Source organism: Prionailurus bengalensis, chromosome A1 (genome assembly GCF_016509475.1).
Source record: "Prionailurus bengalensis isolate Pbe53 chromosome A1, Fcat_Pben_1.1_paternal_pri, whole genome shotgun sequence".
NCBI classification, from domain to species: Eukaryota; Metazoa; Chordata; class Mammalia; order Carnivora; family Felidae; genus Prionailurus; species Prionailurus bengalensis.
Window position 1 is genome coordinate 162,768,157 of NC_057343.1, and position 25,859 is coordinate 162,794,015.

The following is a 25,859-nucleotide window of genomic DNA, read 5'->3' on the forward strand; positions in this document are numbered from 1 at the left end:
ATAATAGAAAAACACGATTGCATCGTATGTTCTGAAGAACATAAATAGCATCCCACTGATTTCTTAACTCCCTGAACCGGAGAAGCATCTCAGTCTAGCTGGTAGTAATTAAAATTCCATATATCTATCTATCTAAATGGAAGGTTTTACATTTTATGTAATTACTGCACAATCACCTTACTATGAATGAATCCCATGTGCAAATGGCAAAACAAACTTGAAGAACTGATTTGGTTAAGTACTTTTATATCTATTACTCCTGAATAAAAGTCTCAATGAAATTGTATACTGCTTAACATTTTAAGGAATTTTGTACTTTGATGAAACAAATATGTTTTCTATATAGATACGCTTGTCTGACACTTGTGTATTTATAATAAAATCTACTCCTACCCTACTCGTGTCTTCCTTTTTTGTTTTATTTTTTAATGTTTATTTGTTTTTGAGAGAGAGAGGGGGTAGGGGCAGAGAGGGAGGCACAGAATCCAAAGCAGGCTCCAGGCTCTGAGCTGTCAGCACAGAGCCCAATGTGGGGCTCGAACCCACAAACTGCAAGACCATGACCTGAGTGGAAGTCGAACACCTAACCAACTGAGCCACCCAGGCACCTGTATCTTCTTTCTTTCTTTCTTTCTTTCTTTCTTTCTTTCTTTCTTTCTTTCTTTATTTTATTATTATTTTTTTAATGTGAAATTTATTGTCAAATTGGTTTCCATACAACACCCAGTGCTCATCCCAAAAGGTGCCCTCCTCAATACCCATCACCCACCGACCCTCCCCTCCCACCCTTCATCAACCCTCAGTTTGTTCTCAGTTGTTTTTTTTTAATTTTTTAACGTTTATTTATTTTTGAGACAGAGAGAGACAGAGCATGAACAGGGGAGGAGCAGAGAGAGAGGGAGACACAGAATCTGAAACAGGCTCCAGACTCCGAGCTGTCAGCACAGAGCCCGACGTGGGGCTCGAACTCACGGACCGTGACATCGTGACCTGAGCCGAAGTTGGATGCTTAACCGACTGAGCCACCCAGGCGCCCCTGTTCTCAGTTTTTAAGAGTCTCTTATGCTTTGGCTCTCTCCCTCTCTAACCCCTTTTTTTTTCTTCCCCTCCCCCATAGACTTCTGTTAAGTTTCTCAAGATCCACATAAGAGTGAAAACATATGGTATCTGTCTTTCTCTGTATGGCTTATTTCACTTAACACTCTCCAGTTCCATCCATGTTGCTACAAAGGGCCATATTTCATTTTTTCTCACTGCCACGTAGTACTGCATTGCTTATATAAACCACAATTTCTTCATCCATTCGTCAGCTGATGGACATTTAGGCTTTTTCCATAATTTGGCTATTGTTGACAGTGCTGCTATAAACATTGGGGTACACGTGCCCCTATGCATCAGTACTCCTGTATCCCTTGGGTAAATTCTTAGCAGTGCTATTGCTGGGTCATAGGGTAGGTCTATTTTTAATTTTTTGAGGAACCTCCACACTGTTTTCCAGAGTGGCTGCACCACTTTGCATTCCCACCAACAGTGCAAGAAGGTTCCCGTTTCTCCACATCCTCTCCAGCATCTATAGTCTCCTGATTTGTTCATTTTGGCCACTCTGACTGGCGTGAGGTGATACCTGAGTGTGGTTTTGATTTGTATTTCCCTGATGAGGAGCGACGTTGAGCATCTTTTCATGTGCCTGTTGGCCATCTGGATGTCTTCTTTAGAGAAGTGTCTATTCATGTCTTCTGCCCATTTCTTCACTGGGTTATTTGTTTTTCGGGTGTAGAGTTTGGTGAGCTCTTTATAGATTTTGGATACTAGCCCTTTGTCTGATATGTCATTTGCAAATATCTTTTCCCATTCCATTGGTTGCCTTTTAGTTTTGTTGATTGTTTCCTTTGCTGTGCGGAAGCTTTTTATCTTCATGAAGTCCCAATAGTTCATTTTTGCTTTTAATTCCCTTGCCCTTGGGGATGTGTCAAGTAAGAAATTGCTGTGGCTGAGGTCAGAGAGGTTTTTTCCACCAAAAGTCTGCTAGAACTGATACATGAATTCAGCAAAGTCGCAGGATACAAAATCAATGTACAGAAATCAGTTCCATTCTTATACACTAATAATGGAGCAACAGAAAGACTATAGAAAGCTAATGAAGGAAATTGAAGAAGATATAAAGAAATGGAAAAACATCTCGTGCTCATGGATTGGAATAATAAATATTGTTAAAATATCAATACTACCCAAAGCTATCTGCACATTCAATGCAATCCCAGTCAAAATTGCACCAGCATTCTTCTTGAAGCTAGAACAAGCAATCCTAAAATTTGTATGGAACCACAAAAGACCCCGAATAGCCAAAGCAATATTGAAGAAGAAGACCAAAGTGGGAGGCATCATAATCCCAGATTTTAGCCCCTACTAAAAAGCTGTAGTCATCAAGACAACATGGTATTGGCACAAAAACAGACACATAGACCAATGGAATAGAATAGAAACCCCAGAACTAGACCCACAAAAGTATGGCCAACTAATCTTTGACAAAGCAAGAAAGAATATCCAATGGGAAAAAGACAGTCTCTTTAACAAATGGTGCTGGGAGAACTGGACAGCAACATGCAGAAGAATGAAACTAGACCACTTTCTTATACCATTCACAAAAACAAACTCAAAATGGATAAAGGACCTGAATGTGAGACAGGAAACCATCAAAACCCTAGAGGAGAAAGCAGGAAAAAACCTGTGTTCCTTTTTTAATGAACCACAGAACTACTTGACATCCAGTCAGGGAAACAAACTGTTTAGCCTTGCTAAACAAACTTGATTAAATTTAAACTCCTCTACTCATCTGAAATTGGCAGACCCTCCCTCAGAACATACTGGAGCCTCCCTGAAACCAAGCATTGTGTGAAGAAAGGAGGTTTCTTGGGGTAAAAAATGAAAAAGAAATGTTTAATTTCTTCCTCTTACTTTAGTTTTCCCTAAGATACACTAACTTTATTCATTTGTGCCATGAAAATTATGTTCATAACTGGATCTGGTTGAAAAAGTTTATTTTAACCGTATTAGTTGAAAATATATGAAGACGTTTTCCTAGTGAAACTTATAATCCAGAATAACAAAATTAAAATTAGAAAAGAAACATAACCAAAACCATTCATGTGGGCACAGGTTTTTACATATGTGTAAATTGATGGGAAGTGCAGCACACTGTCCCCCAGTCTGAGAAGCATACCTATGTTCTTTCTTTAGTAGGAGTCCTATTTAAAAAAAAGTTATAAGACTCCTATGCTTTAGATACACTTAGAAGTGCATATCTGACATTATGAATGAAGATGAAATAGGTACTGCTATGGTAAACAAACTTTATTTTGTCTTATTTGCATAGCAAAGTTGTGTAACCAAAATGAGAAGGTCTCTATCTACTGTTTGTTGTTGTTTTGTTTGATAAGGTGACCTATGATAAATCAAAGTGACCAGTGGTACCATGAGATTGTTGAAAATGTTTGACAGAGAGGAGGCACTTTACAACCTTATATTAAAAGAGTGAACAAGTGAATGAATGATAACTTGGATTTATGATTATCATTATGGCATAATAAACTTAGGAAAGTGTGAAAGGTGAGCTCAATATTTTAAAATTTGCAGCTTTCGATACTTTTTAAAAATGAGCATCCAATGTTATACTGAATTCCTATATATAAAGTTATGAATTTTAGTCATAAATAATGAGTTTGTTGAATTAGACATAGGATATTTTCCTACTTCAGTGTCTTTTTTGGCAATCAAAATTATGGACCTGAGTGTCCATGGTAACTAAATCTTCAAATATTTTTAAAATGTTTCTTCCCCAGGGCACCTAAGTGGTTCAGTCAGTTAAGCATATAAGCATAGCTCAGGTTATGATCTCACGGCTCTTGTGAGTTTGAGCCCCACATCAGGCTCTTTGCTGTCAGCACAGAACCTGCTTCAGATCCTCTGTCCCCCTTTCTGTCTGTCCCTCTCCTGCTCACGTGAGTGCATACTCTCTCTCTTTCAAAAATAAATAAACATTAAGAAAAATCCCCCCCTCAAAAACTTCTGTTTGAGCACCTGCTATGTGCCATACAGTTTTAAATGCTGAGAAAAGTGAATAATAGAAGCAGGACCTTCTGCCTTCCCAAACTTAATATTCTAGAGAAGTAGAGAGTAAGTGAAAAGTAAGTAACATATAGGTATCAAATAGTGAAGAGTGTTGGGGGTAAAAAATAAGGCAGGAAAGTGAAATAGGTATAAATTTAATATAATTTAATAAAAAAGGCCCACTGAGACTGTGATATTTAGGAAAAGAACAGAAGATGAAGAGAAAGTGAGCCATAGAAGTATCCAGGTATGGAGGGAACACACTTGTAGGACTGACTTTATGTTTAAATGAGATGGGAGGGGATTGGAATTTCCACTACTTGGATACCTGCATTTCATTATGGCATCAAGATTCATTCGAATGTTAGTCTTCCAGAGCATGCGTTCAAAACAAGGTTAATCCCCATGACTTCCACATTCTCCCTGAGTCAGGAAGGAGGATCTTACTGTATTTTGTCATGTAACTGTCCATAATGTCAAACCTCTAATCGTATGAATATTTGATACAGGCATTGAAATAAAAGCAATAAAGATCAGGTCTAAATTAGACTCAGGAGGCCGAGATATATTTCTCATACTCACGATCATCCTGAAAATCCCAAAACAGGCTCCTCAGTGAGGTCACCTGATCACAAGGGCAGAGTAAAGAAGAGAGCAAGAGCTAATGTTTGTGAGTCCGAACTTTCTTCTTAAAGCCAGAATTAGGACTCAACACCTGGTGTCTGACTGTTCAGAAAAGTCTGGAGGCCAAGGGAAGGGAGCGCTAGCTTGGCAGCAGTAGCTCAGAATAAGAAAACCAGACTTCCTGCCCACTGAGCCCTGGAAGTCTAGATTTTAGAACAAGGCATTACTAAGGGCCCTGTGTCCTGGAACATCTACAAAGTCAGTATGGGCAAGTGGTTTTGTACCTAAAAAGTTGTCCATAACACCTCCCCTTGAGATGAAAAGACAGGCATTCTGTGTAATTGGCAGGTGGTTTCTATTTTTTTTTTTTACTCATAATTGCAAATAAAGGAGTTTACATTATTTTTTTTTAATTCAAGTTGGTTAAATACAGTGTAGTCTTGGCTTTAGGAGTAGAACCCAGTGATTCATCTCTCACATATGACACCCAGTGCTCATCTTAGAAAGTGTCCTCCTTAATGCCCATCACCCACTTAACCCATCCCCCACCTCCCTCCAGCAACCCTCAGTTTGTTCTCTATATTTAAGAGTCTCCTGTGCTTTGCCTCCCTCTGTGTTTATATCTTATTTTTCCTTTCCTTCCCCTATGTTCATCTTTGTGTTTCTTAAATTCCGCATATGAGTGAAATCATATGATATCTTTCTTTCTCTGACTTATTTTGCTTAGCCTAATGCCCTTGAGTTCTATCAATGAATGAATAAAGAACATGTGGTTTATATATACACCACATTATATATATAATGGAGTTCTACTTGGTGATGAAAAAGAAGGAGTTTAGATTTAAATACATGGTGGAACATCTTTTGTCCTTTCACACAGAAAGGATAGGTGTTTGTGGCCTGAAGTTTTGGGCCAATGCTAGATTACTCACGAGGAAAACAGCCAGCATGATAGGAACACAGTTTTTGTTTTGTTTTGTTTTGTTTTGTTTTTTAAGAATTTGATAAGGGGCACCCGGGTGGCTTAGTTGGTCAGGCATCCGACTTTGGCTCAGGTCACGATCTCACAGTTCCTGAGTTCAAGCCCCATAATGGGCTTTGTGCTGACAGCTCAGAGCCTGGAGCCTGCCTCGGATTCTGTGTCTCCTCCTCTCTCTGCCCCTCCCCTGCTCATGCTCTGTCTCTCTCTGTCTCTCAATAATAAATAAACGTTAAAAAAATAAAAAAAAAGAATTTGATAATTGATTTTAAAAATGGATAAACCCAAAACTGTTTACTTTGTAACAATTATTTTACTACATACTAGTGTTTCTATTTTTGATTATATATGGAAGCACACTTTACATTTTAAGGGTTAAGCTCTGTAAAGAATGTACTTCTTGCCTGGCTAGAGCTAACAGGTTTCTTTCTCAAGCTGTAAAGATTTTCATTGTAGACACCAGGTGATATTAATATATAATGCCTATCAACAAAGTATTTTGAGATCCTGCAGATCAAATTTTGCATTGTAGCAATTTGTGGAATAAGAACAAGCTAATGCAGCATGAAGGAAACAGTTAAGCGACTTCTCTTGAGAATACAAATGAGACAGAAAAGATCTGGTCAACACTAATTGATGGCTAATAACTAACTCATTTGCACATCTCTAGTACACTTATCATTTATTAAACGTCAAACGCTACATTGAGAAGATAATTTCAAACTCCATGAATTTTCGTCATTAATTACCATCTTTTTGTAAAATCAAATATATCCTCAACTGTAAGACTCTGTTACTTTAGGTGAAATTAAAACAAAACAAATCTTCCAATTATGCTATAAACACTAAATGCTAAGTAGCACTCTGACTTTAGACTTGTTAGAATATTAAAATATGTTTGCCTTGGATTCAGTTAAATATAGTAGTTAAATAATTTGTGCATTAAAAGTATCACGGACGTACTATGTGTTGGATACTATGAGAGGCACCCTAGTCATAACAGAACTGGTACAGTACAATCTCTGTCCCCAAGCTGTCATCAGTTTGCAAAAGTAGATATAAAGTTAAATATGTAATAATAATAAAGTTTTTACAGTGCTTTGATATAGGAAATATGAATTGATGTTTGAACTGGGACCCAAATGATAAATAGATTCTAGCCAGCTAATATGTAGTGGGTGTCAGGAAGGGTGTTCTAGCTAGGAGGAGTAAACCAGAGGAAATAGGAAAATGATGGTGCTAAAAAGTTTTAGTATGGCTAGAACATACTATTTGGGTCATAAAATTTAAGTGTCAAGAAATGTGATTAAAGAAACAAAGAGATACAAGTTCCTGAAGGGTTGATAAGCCAAGAGTAATAGAAAACTACACTGAAATCTGTAATAGCTATCATTTAATACAGTCAGGGTCCTAGCCACCCTGAGTGCATCTTCTCCTTGAAATACCCTGTTTCCTTTGGAGTGAAGTGGAATTAAATGTTTGTTGTAAGGAAAATGTTTACCTGGAGGATCAACCTGTAATTAAGAGAACTTTGTGACCTGAGACATACAGGTGTGCACATAGAGTGCATCTTGACACATGCAGAGAAGCTTCGGCTCTGCATCTGGGAAGCTGGAGGCAGGATGTTGTCTGAAAATTATTCTTTCATCTGAATACTCCAACAGACAGGATTTTAAAATTTGCGTTCACGTAACAGAATACTAAATAGTAGTGAAAATGAATCAAATAGTGCTATGTGTATCAACACCAATTTAGGCCATATCATACTAAGAGAAAAATTCAGTGGTAAAATGATACATAAAAGTATAATTCTACTTTTATTAAGTTTAAACCATGCATAATAAACTATACATTATTTAATAGTATAAACATATAAATTTACCATGGAAAATCAAGGGTTCTATATTCTATTTTGCTATGAACATATGTTAATATATATGTTAAGGTTTGTATATTTTGTTATGAGAAAATAGGTTTTTTACAATATTTCTTCCTATCAAGTACCTTCAGTGTATAGTATATCACAAATCCTTCTCCTATTTAATTATTTTTTTTAATTTTTTTAACGTTTATTTATTTTTGAGACAGAGAGAGACAGAGCATGAACGGGGGAGGGGCAGAGAGAGAGGGAGACACAGAATCCGAAGCAGGCTCCAGGCTCTGAGCCATCAGCCCAGAGCCCGACGGGGGGCTCGAACTCATGGACTGCAAGATCGTGACCTGAGCTGAAGTCGGCCGCTTAACCGGTTGAGCCACCCAGGCGCCCCCTATTTAATTAATTTTTGTCAGTCATCACATCTTAGCATATCTATGTGTCAGACTCTATGAGGGTATTACACTCTCTAGTTAACAGATAATTTGAAAATTAGAGATTTCAGAGCAAATAAGTGAGAGAGCCAGGACTAGACCAGGCCTTTTTGTCTGTAGCCCCGAGCTTCTTTCTGCGTAGACACAACTGATTATTGACTATGAAAGTTCCCTCTGCCCCAAACTGTTAAAGAAGAACAGTCTTGAGCCCTGCTACCCAAGTCAATAGTCATTAGCCTTATGTTGCTATTGAACACTTTGGCAGCTATGAGTTCAGTATTTGGGGATGTGTCACTCTATGTGTCCCTGAAATTTCTTCCCCAAACATGGCTCCCTTTTTGATAAAACAAGCTTCTTTGAGGGGCACCTGGGTGGCTCAGTCAATTAGGCGACCAACTTTGGCTCAGCTCATGATCTCGCATTTGGTGAATTCAAGCCCTGCGTCTGGCTCTGTGCTGACAGCTCAGAGGCTGGAGCCTGCTTCGGATTCTGTGTCTCCCTCGCTCTGCCCCTCCCCTGCTCATGCTCTGTCTCTCTCTGCCTCAAAAATAAATAAAAACATTTTAAAAATTAAAAAAAAAACAAGCTTCCTTGTTTGAGAGTTTTACCTTCTTTTGGAGCTGGGCTATTCACATAATAAGTTTTGGATTAGTCCTCAGCTTTCTCTTTTTCCCTCCTCAGAGGAAGAATACATCTGTGTGAACTCTCAGGGGGTCCCTTTCTTTATCTTTTTAGTTGACTGTTAATTAGCAATAGCCATTTTTTGTATTTTTCTAGAGTATCAGTTATGATGTTTAACAATAGTCATTTAATCCTATTTTTTCTTAAAACTGCTATTTCCCCTATACCTGTTATATGATACCAGTATACTATTTTGATTCACCAAATGATCCAGGATAGAACCTGTCAGTCTAGGGTGCATAAGTTATACTTATGGCACAGAATTCCATATCAATTATTTCTGTTGAACTGTTGTTTATCCCTCAGCTCACATCTATGGCTTCCTAAGGGGTTCCCTCGGACCAACTGACAGAGAGGGAAAATTCAGGTCTAATTCTCTGATGAGTCAGCTTTAGAGGATTCTGAAAATGTACATCTGCTGTACTTCAGCACAATCCGAGCGTGGTCCTACAGGACAGTGGTAAGAGGGAACCCTCCCGGTGAGCAGAGTTGGGAGTAGTATGCTTGGTCATTCATTCTGTATCAAAGTGACACATGATTTAACTAGTTGAATAGGAACCTAGAAGGACAAAGATCGGAACATAGTAAAAAAGGAAGTCTGGAGTATTACTTTCAGATAGATTTAGATTATTGTGTATCTCATGTTTGACAGAGACAAAAAACCTCTGTCACAGAAGAATATGTCAACTACTAGGTGGACAAGATGACCCATCCTACTGATGAGCGTCAACTCATTTCTCAGCCAGTACAGTGTTTGTACAATGCACCCATGAACAAGTTGTCTGTGGTGGCTGAGATGGAACTATGCATGGGCCCAACAGTGTGGGTTCCTTCTCACTAAGGCTGAGTAACTATTGCCACTGCTGAATGTACAACCTATCAATGGTAGCAACCAATGTGGGCCCTCAATATGGTACACACTCAAGTTGAGCAATTTGAAGGCATATTGAAATGATACATGGTGAAGTTATTGGACCCTTTCAAATTAGATCCTTCAAGAGGAGACAATAATTTAAATTTAGCAGAATTAACATAATTCTGGGTATGGATTTGCTTTCCTACATTCAGTACTTCACCAACCTTATCATCCAGGGTCTTAAAAAACTCCTAATTCATTAGAATAGGATCATCAAAATTTCCTTGCACTAACAGGCCAATTTTATGGCAAACAAGGTGAGGTAATGCATGCATTTCCATTACCACTGACTCTACTTGTTTTACTCCACACTGTATCACCATAAAGTATTAATGTGATAATAGAAGGACCTCTTAACTCCTCAGTAAAATGACAGCTCAGAGCTAAGACACCATGCAGTTTTGGTATGCTATCTTTTAAGATGTATAATATCCATTAAACTAATGGCCAATATATAATGTTGTGTCCCTAACATCTAGACTTCCAGTCTTGTTATCAAGTAATAACAGTACCATTGGTACTTTTCCTGTTCCTTTTCCTATCAAGTAATAAAAGTACCATTGGTACTTTTCCTATTGCTTTTCCTATTACTCCTGTCAGTCTATTTTGGAAATCTTTGTTTCTGGTATTCACAATTCAGACTCTGTTAGATGAGAAGTCTTGATTTCTAATGTGGGAATGTTTCTTCCAGCGGACACAATAAAGATCCCACTGAACCTGAAGCTAAGATTACTACCTCATTGAGTTGGGCTGCTCATGCCAATGAGTTATGATTTTGGCAGGGGAAATTGACCCTAAACTTGACAGAGAGATAGATTTGGTGCTATACAATGGGGAAGGAGGAGGTATGTCTGGGACCCAGAAGATTTACGGGGTGTCTCTTGTTGCTTCAGTCCTCAGAAATAAATCTGAGTGGAAAATTGCAGCAATCAGAGTCCACCATGGATAAGTCAACTAAGTGCTCAAATTCCTTGAAGATTTGGGTCACCTCTTAGACAAGAAACCCACATTAGCTGAAGAGAGGGAATTCTAAGAAGGAGATGATGAATACCAATTATGATTTGGAATGGTTTACAGATGATAGGACTAAAGTTGCCAAATTAATCCTCTTCTGTAAAGCTTACAGCCATCTGACAATTTGGATTGGTTATGGATTGGAATTAATGGAGGTTACCAGCCTATACAAGTGGTACATTAGATTAAATACCTTGTGCACTGCCTCATTTCTTCCCTGCCTCATGTCTCATGCTAGTAATTGATTTAGCAAACAATACTGCACAGACTGTGCCTAATATTAAGCATGCATTGCTTCTTGCATACTGCTTGGGTGCTTTTCTGGCACATGCCTTGGGACATCTGTGGGAGCTACCTGAGAATTCACTTATGCTAACCAAAAGTTCAGGAAGTTTATCACTCATGGAGAAACTCTCAATGGAGGATAGAGTCTGATGCATAATTGCTTCTTCTTTACATTCCTTGAATTTTGAGATGCTTCTAAATTTCCTCAGTCCAGGTGGGACTGAGCACTCGGTTTCCACAGAAACAATTTGAAAACACATCTTTATATAGTTCTCTTCTTTCCTGTTCTGCTTTCCCTATGTCTTACTCTATTCAGTCTGCTATAACAAAATATAATAGACTATGTGGCTTATGAATAATAAACTTTTCATCTTTACTTTTCATAGTTCTGGAGGGTGAGATATCCAAGAACAAAGCACCGCCAGATTGGGTGTCTGCTGAGGGCCTGCCTCCTGGTTCAAAGACAGCCATCTTCTTGTTATGTAATCACATGGTGTAGAAGGTCAGGAAGCATTCTGGGGCCCTTCTTCTATAAGGACTAATCCCATTCATGATGGCTCCACCCTCATGACATAATCATTTCCCAAAGTCCCCACCTCCAAATACCATTACATTGAGGATTAGATTTCAACATATGGATTTTGAAGGGACACAAGCATTCTGTCTCTGGCACCCTGTTTCCTCACTTCCACTCCCTGGGAACATGTGCCCAATACACTATTTGCATTAAAACCACTTTGAACTGTGTTTTAAAGGGAACCTATATTATGAATATGACATGAATATGCATATTTTTTCTCTGGGTAGATTCCTTAAATTTGTTATCCCCACATATCCATAGATGTGCCAGTTTAGAAAGCATCAGAATAGGTAAGATATCTAGAGGTGTAGAGATAAAAGAAGAGGGAAAAGGGGTGCCTGGGTGGCTCAGTTGGTTACATGAATGAGCCTTGATTTCAGCTCAGGTCATGGTCTCATGGTTGGTGAGTTCAAACCCCACCCCCACCCCCTATGCTCTATGCTCTGTGCTGACAGTGTGGAAGCCTGCTTGGAATTCTCTATCTCTCTATCTCAAAAATAGATAGATAGATAGATAGATAGATAAAAAAAAGAAAAAGAGAACAGAAGAGTTCTGCCACCCCACCCCCTGCAGCCTGTATTACAACCACTGCCCTACACCATTGTCTCCTTCCCTATTCATGGGTGCTATAAGGCCATGCCCATGCTGCTGGCTGGCCAGGGCCGGAGCTGGAAGAAAGAAGTGGTGACCACGGAAGCCTGGCTGCAGGACTCACTCAAGGCCTCCAGTTTGTATGGGCAGCTTCCTGAGTTTCAGGATGGAGATCTTATCCTGAACCAATCCAATGCCATCTGAAAGCTGCTCCCTTGGGCTCTATGAGAAAGACCAGTGGGAGATGACTGTGGTGTATGTGGTGAAAGACGATGTGGAGGATCTTTGCTGCAAATACCTTGTCTTTATCTATACAACTACAAGGCAGGCAAGGAGAAGTATATAAAGGCATGACCAGAGCACATGAAGCTTTTTGAGATCCCACTGTCCCAGAACCAGGGGGGCCAGGCCTTTATCTCGGGCAACCAGATGTCCTTCGCAGACTACAACCTGCTGAACTTGCTGATTCACCAGGTCCTGGCCTCCAGCTGCCTGGACTCCTTCCCCCTGCTCTTGGCCTGTGTGGTGTCTGTCAGTGTCTGGCCCAAGCTCAGGCCTTCCCCTTCTCCTGGCACACAAAGCTCCCCATCAACTGCACCAGGAAGAAGTGAGAACATGGGACACTCTCTGTACAGGGTGAGGGCTGCCTGCCTTCCTGTCTCCAGGAACAATAAAATTTACAAGTGAGGTGGAAAAACAAATAAAAGAAGAAGAAGACTGAAGAAAAATCCTCAGAAACACATTTTAGATAAGGACATAAACACAGAAGCCCATGAAGCAAAGTGAGGGTGTGGTCACTGAATGAGAGGTAATAAAAGAAGGCTCACATTCTGTATCTTGGAAAGTTTGACCAGGTATATTTTCAAATTCTGTGACCATCCCAAAATCAAACTTAAAAGTCATGATAATTTAGAAACGTATCAAAGTGATAAAAATAAATCATTGTTAAAAATCATTACTTGGAGATAAGTACAAGACTTTTTTTTTATGGTGCATTCCATCTAGCTGGAAACGAAGTAGATATTAATATTAACAGAGATATTTGGAAGTGGAGAATCTTATTCAGTGGATAATTTCAGTAGGTCTGCAGTTATTTGGCCTTGGTAGTAGGTATTTGGTTTAGGGAGGACTTCAGTTTTATTTAAACTTATAATTCAAAAATGGTTCTGGTTAAGGGGTACCTAGGTGGCTCAGTTGGTTAAGCATCTGACTTTGGCTCAGGTCATGATCTCACAGTTTGTGGGTTCAAGCCCCCCGTCGGGCTCTGTGCTGATAGCTCAGAGCCTGGAGCCTCCTTCGGATTCTGTGTCTCCCTTTCTCTGCTCCTCCCCTGCTCACATACTCTCTTAAAAATATACATTAAAATTTTTTTTAAATGATTCTGGTTAGGAGTGGGGGTGAAAATTATATAATGTCCATAAGCAGGAATTGAATTCCATTTTATGGGATAATAGTTTCTCAGACCCTACTCTTCAGATTACTAAAAAAAAAAAACAAAAAAAAGAAAAGAAAAGAAAAGAAAAGAAAAGAAAAAAAGAAGAAAAATGCAGCTAGTTTTTGTTCTTTAGTTCTTTGTTAGTGGAGTATTGCTTGTCTTGATTTTACCACCTGACTATAAACCATGCCCCATGTAGCCTGTGTCCTCTGCCTGGCCTCCTTTATGCTTCCTGAACTCTCTGGGAACTCTAGAAATAGAATACTTGTTACCGAAGGATCTGATTACTTATTTTCTTGTATGTCTCTTCCAAGGAAACCTCATGTTTAGTAGAGTGCCTAATAAGTAGTATTACTTCATAAATTTTGAATAAGCGTAACCATTATAAGATGAAGTATTTTTAGATTTTACCTACCATGAAGATTTGCAAATACATACATATCAAATGAGTTTATAAACTCACATAAGAAAAACATGCCATAAGTGTCTACAAAATTAAATTGCCACATAAATGAGTGCCTAGGATATTGATAAAAAGTAGCACTAAGAACTATGAATACAGGCAATTATTATAACAATCCTCAAGATTGTATTACAGTGATGGCCATAGAAAAGCTGGGAATACTTAGTTTTCTTTTACCTAAACCTATGTTTTAGCTTTGCAGAGCTCAGCAAATAAGGACTTAGAGTACATTAAAGGCCCATATATATTTTTTAATTTGACTTCTTGGCAGAGACTTAAGAAACATTTCTATTTATGTGCACATGGTAAATGCCAAACAGGTGAGCTTGCATCTACCATTATTGTTCTGTATCTGAGAGACAAATGATCTATTTGAACACAATGACCCTATGCCCAATTGTGGAGAAAACTAACATGGAACCCACAGTGAAACAACTCCAGCGTACGATCTTTCCGGGAAAACATCTGCTACCAACTGAGTGTGTTTACATTTTGGCAGCACTGACAGATGTGCTCATAGACAGCACATCTGTGTGGTGTTGGGAGGGTAGAGGTAGGGAAGTTGGGCCGGACAGACAGCAGAGAGCTTACTATAATACACTGAGTGTTTCTAGAAAATGCAAATTAGCACCTCATAGCATTTGTTTCTTCTTGTGCTGTTAATGCCTTCATGCTAACTAATTTGTTCCCATTGCCCAGAATGAGCAATAAAGTTAGGTCTGAGACTGCTCTTAAAAAATGTAGCCATGATCTGATTAATATTTTAGGGAAAAAAAAGAATAATTGTTAATGTAAAAATTAATATAGAAACTTTGTAGAATGTTTCAAATATTTTTATATTTGAAAATATTATTAGATAATATTTTGATCTATGAGAAAAAGAACACTGAATAAATTAATTATCAACCTTTCTGCCTGCTGTTACGTGTTTTCTTTTCTGCACTGTTATGTTCTGAAGTATTATCCAAAGTGTGTTGTGTAGAACATAATTTCACACTTAATAGAAGTTATATGTAAAATTACCAGTGTCTTTTCACATAGAAATTCCTTTCTTTATTGTAAGATTTCTCAGATCCTTTACTATGTTGATATATTTTCTGAATCTCCAAGGGAGAGATACACAAAATTCTTATCCAAAGACCATATTTTTGTGGAACATGTCCTGGACTAGTATTCTCTGTGTTTACTTGAGAACTTCTGCTTTGGTAATTGAGTCAGAAATCAGCAATCTGGAAACAAAAAAGTAAAAAAAAAAAAAAAAGAGAGAGAGAGAGAGAGAGAGAGCATGAGCTCTATATTGGCATTCAATTATTTCACATAACTTGTTTATTGAAGTTTCAGAAACTAAGCAACTAAGTAACTGAGATATATGTTTTAAGAATGAATCAAACATTGGGGTTCCTGGGTGACTCAGTGGTTAAGCATTGACTCTTGATTTCAGCTCAGGTCATGATCTCACGGTTCGTAAGATCCAGCCCAGGGTCTGGCTCTGTGATGACAGCATGGAGCCTGTTTGGGATTCTCTTTCTCCTCTCTCTCTGCCCCTCCCTCACCCATGCTGTCTGTCTGTCTGTCTCTTTCTCTCTCTCTCAAAATAAAGAAATAAATGTTAAAAATAAAAGAATGAATCAAACAATTTTATTCTTACATCCAAGATTGTTTTTCTTTCATGGGCTTGTGCATATTGAAACTAGTGAATAGGGGAAATCATTAAGCTGCCCCCTTAATTTGGAGTTTAATTACTCCTATTCTTATAAAGAGGACACTAGTAAAAAAGTTTTTAAAATATAGGAAATGCATGAACTTTGCCATCTGCAGAACTTCAACCTTAAGATATTTCAGTAGTTGCTAATAGAGATGAATGAAACACCCAAATTCAATCAAATGTTTGCATAGGAATCTCATAATGAGAGTTTTATATAGCTGTAATGTAGTAGATTTTGTGATACATAAAGTCAGATTCTAACATAAAAGTAATCAAATTTGCATGAAAAAAATATAGGAAGAGTTTGGAGCAAGAATTGGCAATGTTTATCCAGCACCATCTAGGAGAGAGCTACTGACTTGGAAGACACAGAGGATGATTGCTCTATCTTGGGACAGGGATAGTTTATCAGACAGTCCCAACGTCTAAATTATATACCCCTCCTATATACTTACTTATGCTTTTTATTTGTGTTCATTAAATAATAATTTCATTAAATAAAAAGAGGCAGCATCAAAATGTGATGGGTAAGAATGTGGACACTGAAGTCAGACCACTTGGATTCAAATCCTGGTTCTTTCACTTCTAAGCTGTGTGACCCTCAGCAAATCACATAACCTCTCAATCTCATCTGTCAAACTGAAATATTGCCATATCCATCTTACAGCTTCACATCAGGTCTTATTTTATCCCAAGAATCAATAAGGATTACCCACGACATATGGATCCTTATAAATAAAAAGTAATCATGTAAATACAAATAAGGTCTATATTCATTATCCATTGTTAATGGTTCTCTAGCAAATGCTTTACAAGTGCAGAATGGTATAAAAGGGACCTCATGAGGAGCACCTAGGTGGCCCAGTCAGTTAAGCATCCAACTCTTGATTTCAGTTCAGGTCATGATCCCAGGGTTGTGGGATTGCACCAACATGTCAGGCTTGCCTTTGGCCGTGGAGTCTATTTGGAATGCGCACTCTCTCTCTCTCTCTGTCTCTCTCTCTCTCCCCCTTTACCCCTCTCCCCCACTCATGCACTTTCTTATATATAAAAATAATAAAAATAAAAACAAAAAAGCCCAAAAACCCCTGTTCCTTATAATGACAGATAAAGTGGAACCGAGGGCTTAAATGTAAGAGATAAGAGAAGAATTGGAAAAAAAAGGGGGGGATTTAATTTATTTTACAATTTTACAAATGATAAAACAATTACACCCAATTGCTATACATAAACAATAGGAAACAGTGTTGAACAGAATGAACTTGACAGAATAAATCTCATCTTTCAATTTCACAAATGATTTAAGAAATACTCAGTAGCAATTATCCTGTGCAGCAGTGCTATCTCTGTAAACTCTTTTTTTTTTCTCCTGCTATATACATTTGAAACACTTGTGCTTTTTGCCTACACAAAGAAACAGTATTTATTAAAAGGTGCTACTTAAATGGAGACACAGGGCCCGGAGCCACAATCTGAAAAGTCTAAGTCAAATACATTGCCAGCTTCAAAACTTTTTTTAATTTTTAATTTTTCTTTTTTTTTCTTTTTTTAAGATTTGGCCATACTAGACCCTTATTGACACTCTAAGTATGAACAATAGAATTCAGTTATAAAGTAGATCCCTCTTCAAGTTAGTAACTGAAGTCTCAAAAGAACTTCTTTATTCTAAAGTGGTCTTATCTCCAGAGTGCTTAACAGCACAGCCTCTGAAGATGTTAGCATAACACAAATCTAGTGTGTGTATATTACAGACTCTGTGTATATAACACAGACACACATATATAACATTGTATATATGCATCACACATGTCTATTTGTACTATATAGATATATCTATAGCACATATATAATAAAATATCTATTTCTAGGTGGGCTTTATTTGGATTTTCTTTTGTCAGATATGCACAATAACCCTCTCTCACTCAATTTTCAAAACATTGGTAACTTGATAAGGTCTAATGAGGAAACTTTCAAACTTGTAGAGGTAACAACTAACAATACACAACTCTTCCTACACCTCTTCCACAATTATAGATACCCCCAACAATAAGCACGTGAAAACAACTCTTATGAACCAAATACCACATTGTGTGCATTATGACTAACTGGCTCAATTAGAAATAAATTACTTTGTTCACCCTTTTCCTGTGGAGAAGTTTAATAACTAGTTGGTATGTACACTACCCATAGCATTATTTAAATAAATTTCTTATGTAAGCATATATGTAGAAATTCCCATTAGCGATTGATATACATTTCATATGATATACAATACAGAAAGACATTTGAATGCCCAGCACCTTCTTTGAGACTCAAAAACTTCCACAGTAATTTCATCAGTCCCATGGGCAGAATCACTAGATTTGCCCGGAAAATCTGTTACTGATTCTTTTTTTTTTTTTTTTTTTTTATTCGAGCAACATAATATTAAGTATAGAACAGGCTGGGTAATGGTAAAAATGTTTCCATGGCCTATTCATGTCAACAGCACAGTAACAACCATGTTCTCTAAAGGACAAGAATCTTTCACAATCAGCTGCCTGAGCATTGCCAGGTACAGGGGTAAATTGTGAAAAAGAAACAAAAAATTAAAGCTGTGAACATATGATAGATAGTCTCAAAAGAAAAAAAAAACTCAGATGTTTCAAGTACGTATGTATAATTTTATTTTATCATGATCCCTTTTGGCCCTTATTGGTTAAACGGAATTCTTCTTCTTGCTATTAGTGATCTCCTTGCCTTATCCCTGTAAGAAGGCCACAGTAGATTGTGGAGGTGGTGGGGTAAATGGAAAGGTATACAATAGGGAATGAAATGGTCTTGTACAGTTTGTTTTCTTTGAACACTAAATACCTTTAATTGAATTCATTCTTGAGTATTGAAAGTTCCCTGAGATGAACAAAAGTAGTCTCAGTCGATACTGAAGCCCTTTTTATATGCTGAACATTTTCAGAACTGGGCAATTTATTTAGAGAACACAAAGTATAGGGTAACAAAGCAATGCAAAGCTAAAAAGGCACTACTCAATGCATCTATGAGATAAACATTAATGCACAAAACGATGAGTGGCTGGATGCTTTTGCTGTGGCCTTAAAATTGTTGAAATACATTTGTTGATAATGCAGTAAAAATGGCAAGGTTCCTTGCTGCTGCTTTGTAAGACATACTTTTAATGAGCTCTGAGATGGATAGTACCTACCAGAATTTACTTGTGACTTCAAATTTTCTATCAAATTCAAATTAAAGACTACTCCAACAACTTACCCACAAATAGTAAAAATTAAGGTTCTATAAATTACCTACTTTGGATTTGTTACATAAATCAGACTTTTCAACTTTACATTCAAAACCTGTGCCTAATTCTTTTAAGATTTCCATTAGGTAATAAGAGGTTAATGATAAAAGTGCATCATGTTCATAGCATTTTTAGCTATGTATCTCCTTCATGCATTCTATTTTGTTTTCTTAGAGACACATGAATTCTAAAAAATAGGATTTTGAAACCCAAGGTTCTCTTATATTTTTAAAAATAATACCATGTATTATTAATATATTAAGAACTGTACTACTGTGGACATCCTTTTCTATGATTATATATATATATATATATATATATATATAATCTCCATGCTATTTATTCTTTTTTCAGACTGTCTTCCCTAAGAAACAAAACATATATGTTCCCCACACTATTTCTTCTTTTCTTACACTGCCTTCCCTAAGAAACAAGAGGTCATCTAAGGGTTTCAATCCAAGAGTAGAAGTGGGAACACAGGACTTCTGCTTTCTAAACAATTCACTGTCAGAATTACCTGCCGCTGAAGTAGAAGTTAACAGAAAACTGGCCCATTGGTCAATTCTATCACATGTTAAAACTTTTTGAATCACTTTATTAATAATTTCATGTGCTTCTTTGAAAACACATTAATGTAGTACTGTGAATAAATTTAACCACAGATAAAATATTGGTCAACTTCATTCACTTGAAGTGCAAAATGCTGACACAGTTTCATTATTAAACCTCTTAAAAGTAATCATCCCTGTTTTGGAAACAGCATTCTATTAATCACGTTATTTCTGCACTAAGAAAACTTAACAGTAATGTAAAGAGAATGCCAATCTTTCCATTTGAGTAATAAGGGGAATATCAAAAAACTGGAAGTCAGATTTCAGCCCTATCAGTCTGACATTTATCCTAAAGGGCAAAATGCTTCCAGAAAATTATTATGAAATGTAAAAGTTATGGAAGTCTTCTTCAAATAAAAATAAAGTTTGAGTTTGAAAAATTCAACATATTTAAAGACAACTTCTGTATTAGTAGCATCATAATATATTAATATATTATTTTCATGAAAGGAGAATGGTTTATTGTGTAGAAACATCAGTATAATCTTTGGTACCAAAAGTACTTTTTTTTCCTGCTAATTTTACCATCTCAGATGACATTGAACATCTTTCCTTTAGAATGGCTCAAGATTACTGAGTGGCACAGTTTAGCTGGTACCTTCTACACCACTGGGAAAAACTCTGGAGGTTTAGAGTTGTGCAAAATAAAACGTTTTTACAAAGTCATTGGGTGATTGCTCTTTAAAAATATAAGAACTTTAAAAATGATTTCTTAAAGGTTATTTATCTCATTCATCTTTATCTCAGAAAGGATTTCTAAGCACCCAATACCCAAACCAAAAGAGATTCCAGAAGACAAAAACAAAAACAAAAACAAAAACATAAAATTCATGATCAGACTCAGAGTCCTGACTGAAGGCATTTACTTGAGTTGTTTAATCTTATGGATTTCACTGCTCCAACTATTTCCATCTTGATTTCTTCTGACAAGGATGGTTTAATCCCCAGGGCTGGGTTACTCTTCTAATGTGCTTGGCATTGCCGTGGCAGCCCAACAGTGATGAACATATTTGCCTCATTAACTAATGACAAGTGCATTGTTGGATCTTGTAAACACTACTGATTATACATTCAAACTGTGTTCTTAGTGGAAGTGGCACTTACTAGGACCCTTGAAGTCGAAATATGTTTTTTAGAGCACTTTGCAGGTATTTCATCAGCTGGTAGCGGATTTCTCATAAATGTCCTTTATCACCTTTCAGATAATTGGTGGATACTGAAACTCAGTCTTGTTCTGGATCCTATTTTCAAATCTTAGGAAGCATCTTCAGAAAAGAAGTGCATATTCAGTTTGTTTGTATGTTTTCAAATGTGCTTTATTGCTTTACACACTTTCCTGTTGTTAGTTTCAGGGCTCCTCTATTATGTAGCACATTCAATGTTTTGAATTCTAATGGCATTCTGTGAGGACTTGCATTGGAAAAGTACCTATATTTTAAGTCATCGTAGTAATGATATTTGACGGCTTTTCCATTCAAATCCTTAGGGAATGGCCAGAATCCATACAGGTGAATTTCATCACAGAATCTTGTGGCAAGTGTATACATGAGGAGACCTGTGCTGGGTCTTTTGATGGGAACTTTGTTTGTCAGCCAGTAACTGGAAAAGAAAACACACACACACACACACAGAAGAGAAGAATTTAGAGGAACACACAACATACCCTACAGCAAAGTATACTATGTGGAATTAAAGTAAATCAAATTTGAAAAGTATGCTTATGAATAACAATCAAAAGATTCCTGAAGAAATATTTCTTAAGCATTTATAAATTTAATCTCTTTATATTATTTTCTCTTATCCTTTATTTCCTTATTTTTGAGGTCATATAAATAAACAGGGGACGTAGAAAGTATGTAAATATTACTGTAGAATCTCATATTCAAAATGAATTAGCACCAAATACATAATATACAGAATAGAATCTTCTCAGAAAGTGTTAAATACGACTATAAAAGACACAGTAATTGGGCAAAGATTGAGTAATTCTCCTAGAAAAAGAAAATTTGAAACTTTGCCCCTGGGTTTTTCAAAATCTCTGATATTTCAATTAAAAATCCAAACAAATGCTTCACTTGCATTATACTGACTTATTTCATTTCAATTGTCCAAATCCCATTGTACTAAAGCTAATTAAAAATGTTGCCTCAACCCACAGAACAACGACATAAAACAAATAACATATGAACATAAACAGTTCACCACTTATTCAGTTTAACACTTTGTTAAATAAGCAAAATCAATTTAATGCTGATAAGTATTTTATACTGTTCATTTTCAAAGGTGATAAAATACTCCAAAATGTTCAGATCCATCATTGTTGTCAAACTTTGTTCACCTGAAAAGCATGCAAATTCACAAGTTAATCATCACCCCTGGCAAAGAAGGGGGTTTCCAGTATTTCTCGGCATATTCATTATCTCATGTGGAAACAGCTAAAAGAGGAAGGGTATAGATTTTCTTTAACTTTCAAAGTTGTCCAATTATAAATAAAATAAAGTTAATAATTCTTTTTTTTTTAATTTTTGTTTTTACTATTGTCTCTTATTTGGGGAAATATATACCCTGCCATCCAAATGTAAGGGCAAGATTATATAAAATTTTGGCCATTGCTGTGTTTAAACACTTGCCTTGGATTTACACAGTATTCTTTCCTTTGGGTTTTTTTTTTTTTTTTTTACCAATTTATGATGTTTTCCAGGGGACATCAAATACATCTAGACTACTGAATGCTGATCAAGAAATATTGGACTTTGAAACCTCCCTACAAACATCCAAAACAGGGAAAAGATACTTATCCATTATTGTTCCTCTTTTTTCCCCCTTCATTTCTCCCTCTCTGAACCAGGATTGACCTTTCACATCTTTTAGTTTTCTAATTGGGTAAAGGCCACGTGCTAAATGTTTTGAGCCATATGAAATGCACTATAGATCTTTTGTAACAAAAGTTTTTTAAGAAAGCCTATTCTCAGTAAAGAACATTTGGAAGGAGTCTTCAAAGAAGATTATATAAGAATTTTCTCATAACACAAAGGTAGCTAATGAACAAAAACCATAGCGCATGCATTGTTGACATCATGAAGAAACCCAGATATTGATTCTGTGTGAGAAGTTTTAGTTAAACTATGGTTTGAAGGTTTTGAAGAGACTGATAGAGACCAAAGCTGTCTCAGCTTTGAGAAAGCAGATGTTCTAGCATAGAATGATTCTTATTGGAAAATTTTGTAATGTGATCTGTGTGTGATTACAGATGTCAGATGATGAAGTTGGTTAGTTTTAAAAAATGCATTTATTTATAAATTTTTAAAACAGGTGAAGCAAGTTCAAACTCAGTCAAAAAATGACTATTTCCACCAATGAATGTCAATGATTAGGAATAGTCTGACAATATGAAGTTTGTGCTGAATTATGTTATTTCTAAAGTGAGAAAAAAAGCTATCAGGAAATAGTATAATGCCATATTATTTATATGGGACTCCAAGGTCACATTATATGTGACTTCAAGAACACATTATAAATAAACACTTTGCATTTTCTAATTCTGGAAAGATTTCCTGAATATTCATTCAACTCTGATCATTCATAGACAAAATACCAAAGCAACTTTTTTATGAATACAAATAAGCAATTATAGTGTTAGGGAAAAAAAAAACACTGATGGCAAAATTATTGGCCTAAATGTTTTAAAATAGTATCACAGATACATAGTAACTCAACCTTTTTTGATCCAGGGCACCCCATATGATACCACAACAGAAAATCAGTGAAGTCATCTCCTTACCCTCAAACGCCTGACATCTAAAAGCTAGCAGGCAAAAGAGCATAGTGGAGACATCAGTACATCCAGAAGAAAACAATAGAAACATGTAATTTTGGGGACAATTCTCAAGTACGTGATGTGACTTCAGTGAGGTTTTTATGGAGGAAAAAAATTTGTGAATTTTGGAATAGGAAAGATATACCTAGAATATTAATTAATTAATATTAATAAAAATTGTGTTTTGAAAACTAAACTCAGATCACAAAGCATCCTATTTGAAAGTAATGGGTAGAGAGGCTCTAGAAACTTGTTACTTTAATCCATGCAGTTCAAACACTGGTGTAAATACACTTTGCTTTAGAAATTCTAAAACTGTCTGATGTTTGGCTTGAAACAATTTGAATAATTTCAAAGAAAATTAACTACCCATTTTCAGGATATTTTTGGAGAAAAAGAACAAAATAAATGCCATTTATCAAACAGACCTTACTAAATGGTATCAACATGTAACAGATAAGTTGAAACAAAACCTTAAAGCAGTTGAGAACTAAGGCCACAGTTAATAACATTCTGTGAAATTAAAAAACACAGGAGCCGATCCAAATATAGTCAGTAAGAATTTCCTATGCGCTTATTATAAATCTAATGTTGGGCCTGACATTGTATAGGCCAACATAAATTACCGATATTCAGTATTTGCCCAGGAGCACATTCCATATGTGAAGAGGACAAAAATGGATATTCTTTTTAAACTCTATTAGCACAATCAGTTAGATAATATCTGCCAACTTTATAAGCCAAAATCCAGAGAACAATTTTAAAATCCATATCGCTCAGTATCTACTTATGTACAAGCTGGCATTTAAAGACCACAAATTTCTTATAAAGAGTTAATCAAAAATAGAATGTTAACTTAAATTTAAATCCTAATTAGGAAGAAATTGAACTGAAAATAATGCATTTATAAAATAATGAACTATTTATATTCTAATTCAGGATAAGCTGTTCTAATTTTTATCTCAAATTCATTTCTCTTGTAATTTCAAATTTGGCAATATTTTCAATTCAGCAAATAATCTAGTTTCTCTGTATGTATTTCTTTTTATAGAAATTGATATTTTTCATCACAAAATCAATGCAGCTTCCCTGTAGAAAATATGAAGAAAAAAATGTAGAAAATATGAAGAAATAAAATATTACTTATAAGTCAACTACATGCAGATAACTACTGTTATAATGTGCTGCATCCTCTTGTTTCTCTGACTGTTTTAGTCTTAATATATCATTCATAGACATACATAGAATATTTTTTTACCAGCTAGGCTAAGTTTTATTTCAGATACTATTAATTCCCTCTCTCCTTTCCTCCTTCTCTTCTTTTCTGCTTTAATGTTGTAATACTCTGTCTTGTTGTATGAAACAAACTCACCCTAGATTTTATTGAACATTTCTAAGTTTTTATTTTTTTAAGTTTATTTATTTTGAGAGAGAGAGGGAGAGCAAGTGGGGGAGGGGCAGAGCCAGAGGGGGAAAGAGAATCTCAAGCTGACAGAGCAGAGTCCCACATGGGTCTCATTCCCATTAACCATGAAATCATGACCTGAACCAAAACTGAGTCAGACACTTAACCAGCTGAGCCATGCAGGTGCCCTGAACATTTCTAACTTTTTATACATGCAGTAGCTCCATAGGTCTCACTACTTCCCACCATGGAAGCTCAGTTCTTGCTAAGCCAGGTGTCTTACCTACTCTTCCTCCAACATATCCATTGTTCTTATTTCAAACAAACTTAGCAGTTGCAATATCTCTATCCACCAAATCTGTGTCACAAGAAGTGCGTATGAATCTGTGATATCATATATCAATGCCTGAGCCCTTGGGCAAGCTATTACTTCTCTTCCTTGGGCCTTGATTAATAATATTAAGCCTGTAAGGTTGTCATGATAATGTAAGAGAGATAGTATGTGTGGAAATCATAGCAGAAAGCTTGACACATAGTAAGTAATACTAGTTGAATTTTAACATCTTTCAGAAAAACCCACTCTTTATTCCAACTCACACTTCTCTCTTGATGCCTTCTGTAACTATATGTTCCCTGTGGTCATGTCATTTAACCTCAGTGGGCATGTTTCCTTAGTTGAGAAACAAAAGCATTTGATTGTGTGGCTTTGGAGTTTCCTTCATCTGTAAGATTCCATTGGTGTTTCACATCTTCTGTCTCCATGAAACTGCACACTGCCTGAAACTGTGTGAAACACTCTTGGTCCTGCTGTGCTACCTGCTCCTCATTCTGTTCTCCTTCGCTTTTTTCAGGTTTGAATATACTGAAAAGCAAAGAAAGTACTTATAGTAGTTTTGACATTAAAGCCAGCAATAGGTTAGATTTTTATCTCATATTAAAATTGGGTAATGATCACCTGATAAGCCAAAATATATTATTTCAAACAACCAACATTTTCTAAATAAAAGAAAAAAAACCTTATCTTCAACAGCATTCCACATTTGA

At 36.4% G+C, this 25,859-nt stretch overlaps 1 protein-coding gene and 1 pseudogene across 1 annotated transcript in view; one reads left to right on the forward strand and one right to left on the reverse strand.

Moving 5' to 3' along the window:
• Nucleotides 1-10,383: 10,383 nt before the first annotated feature.
• LOC122479831 lies at nt 10,384-12,771 on the forward strand (annotated as a pseudogene).
• Nucleotides 12,772-16,847: 4,076 nt separating this feature from the next.
• Nucleotides 16,848-25,859, reverse strand: part of ST8SIA4 (ST8 alpha-N-acetyl-neuraminide alpha-2,8-sialyltransferase 4) — a 97,731-nt gene continuing 88,719 nt past the window's right edge. The window contains 1 exon segment of the mRNA XM_043594464.1: nt 16,848-21,192. Within this exon segment, the coding sequence (XP_043450399.1) occupies nt 20,910-21,192 (283 nt within the window). The 3' untranslated portion in view covers nt 16,848-20,909.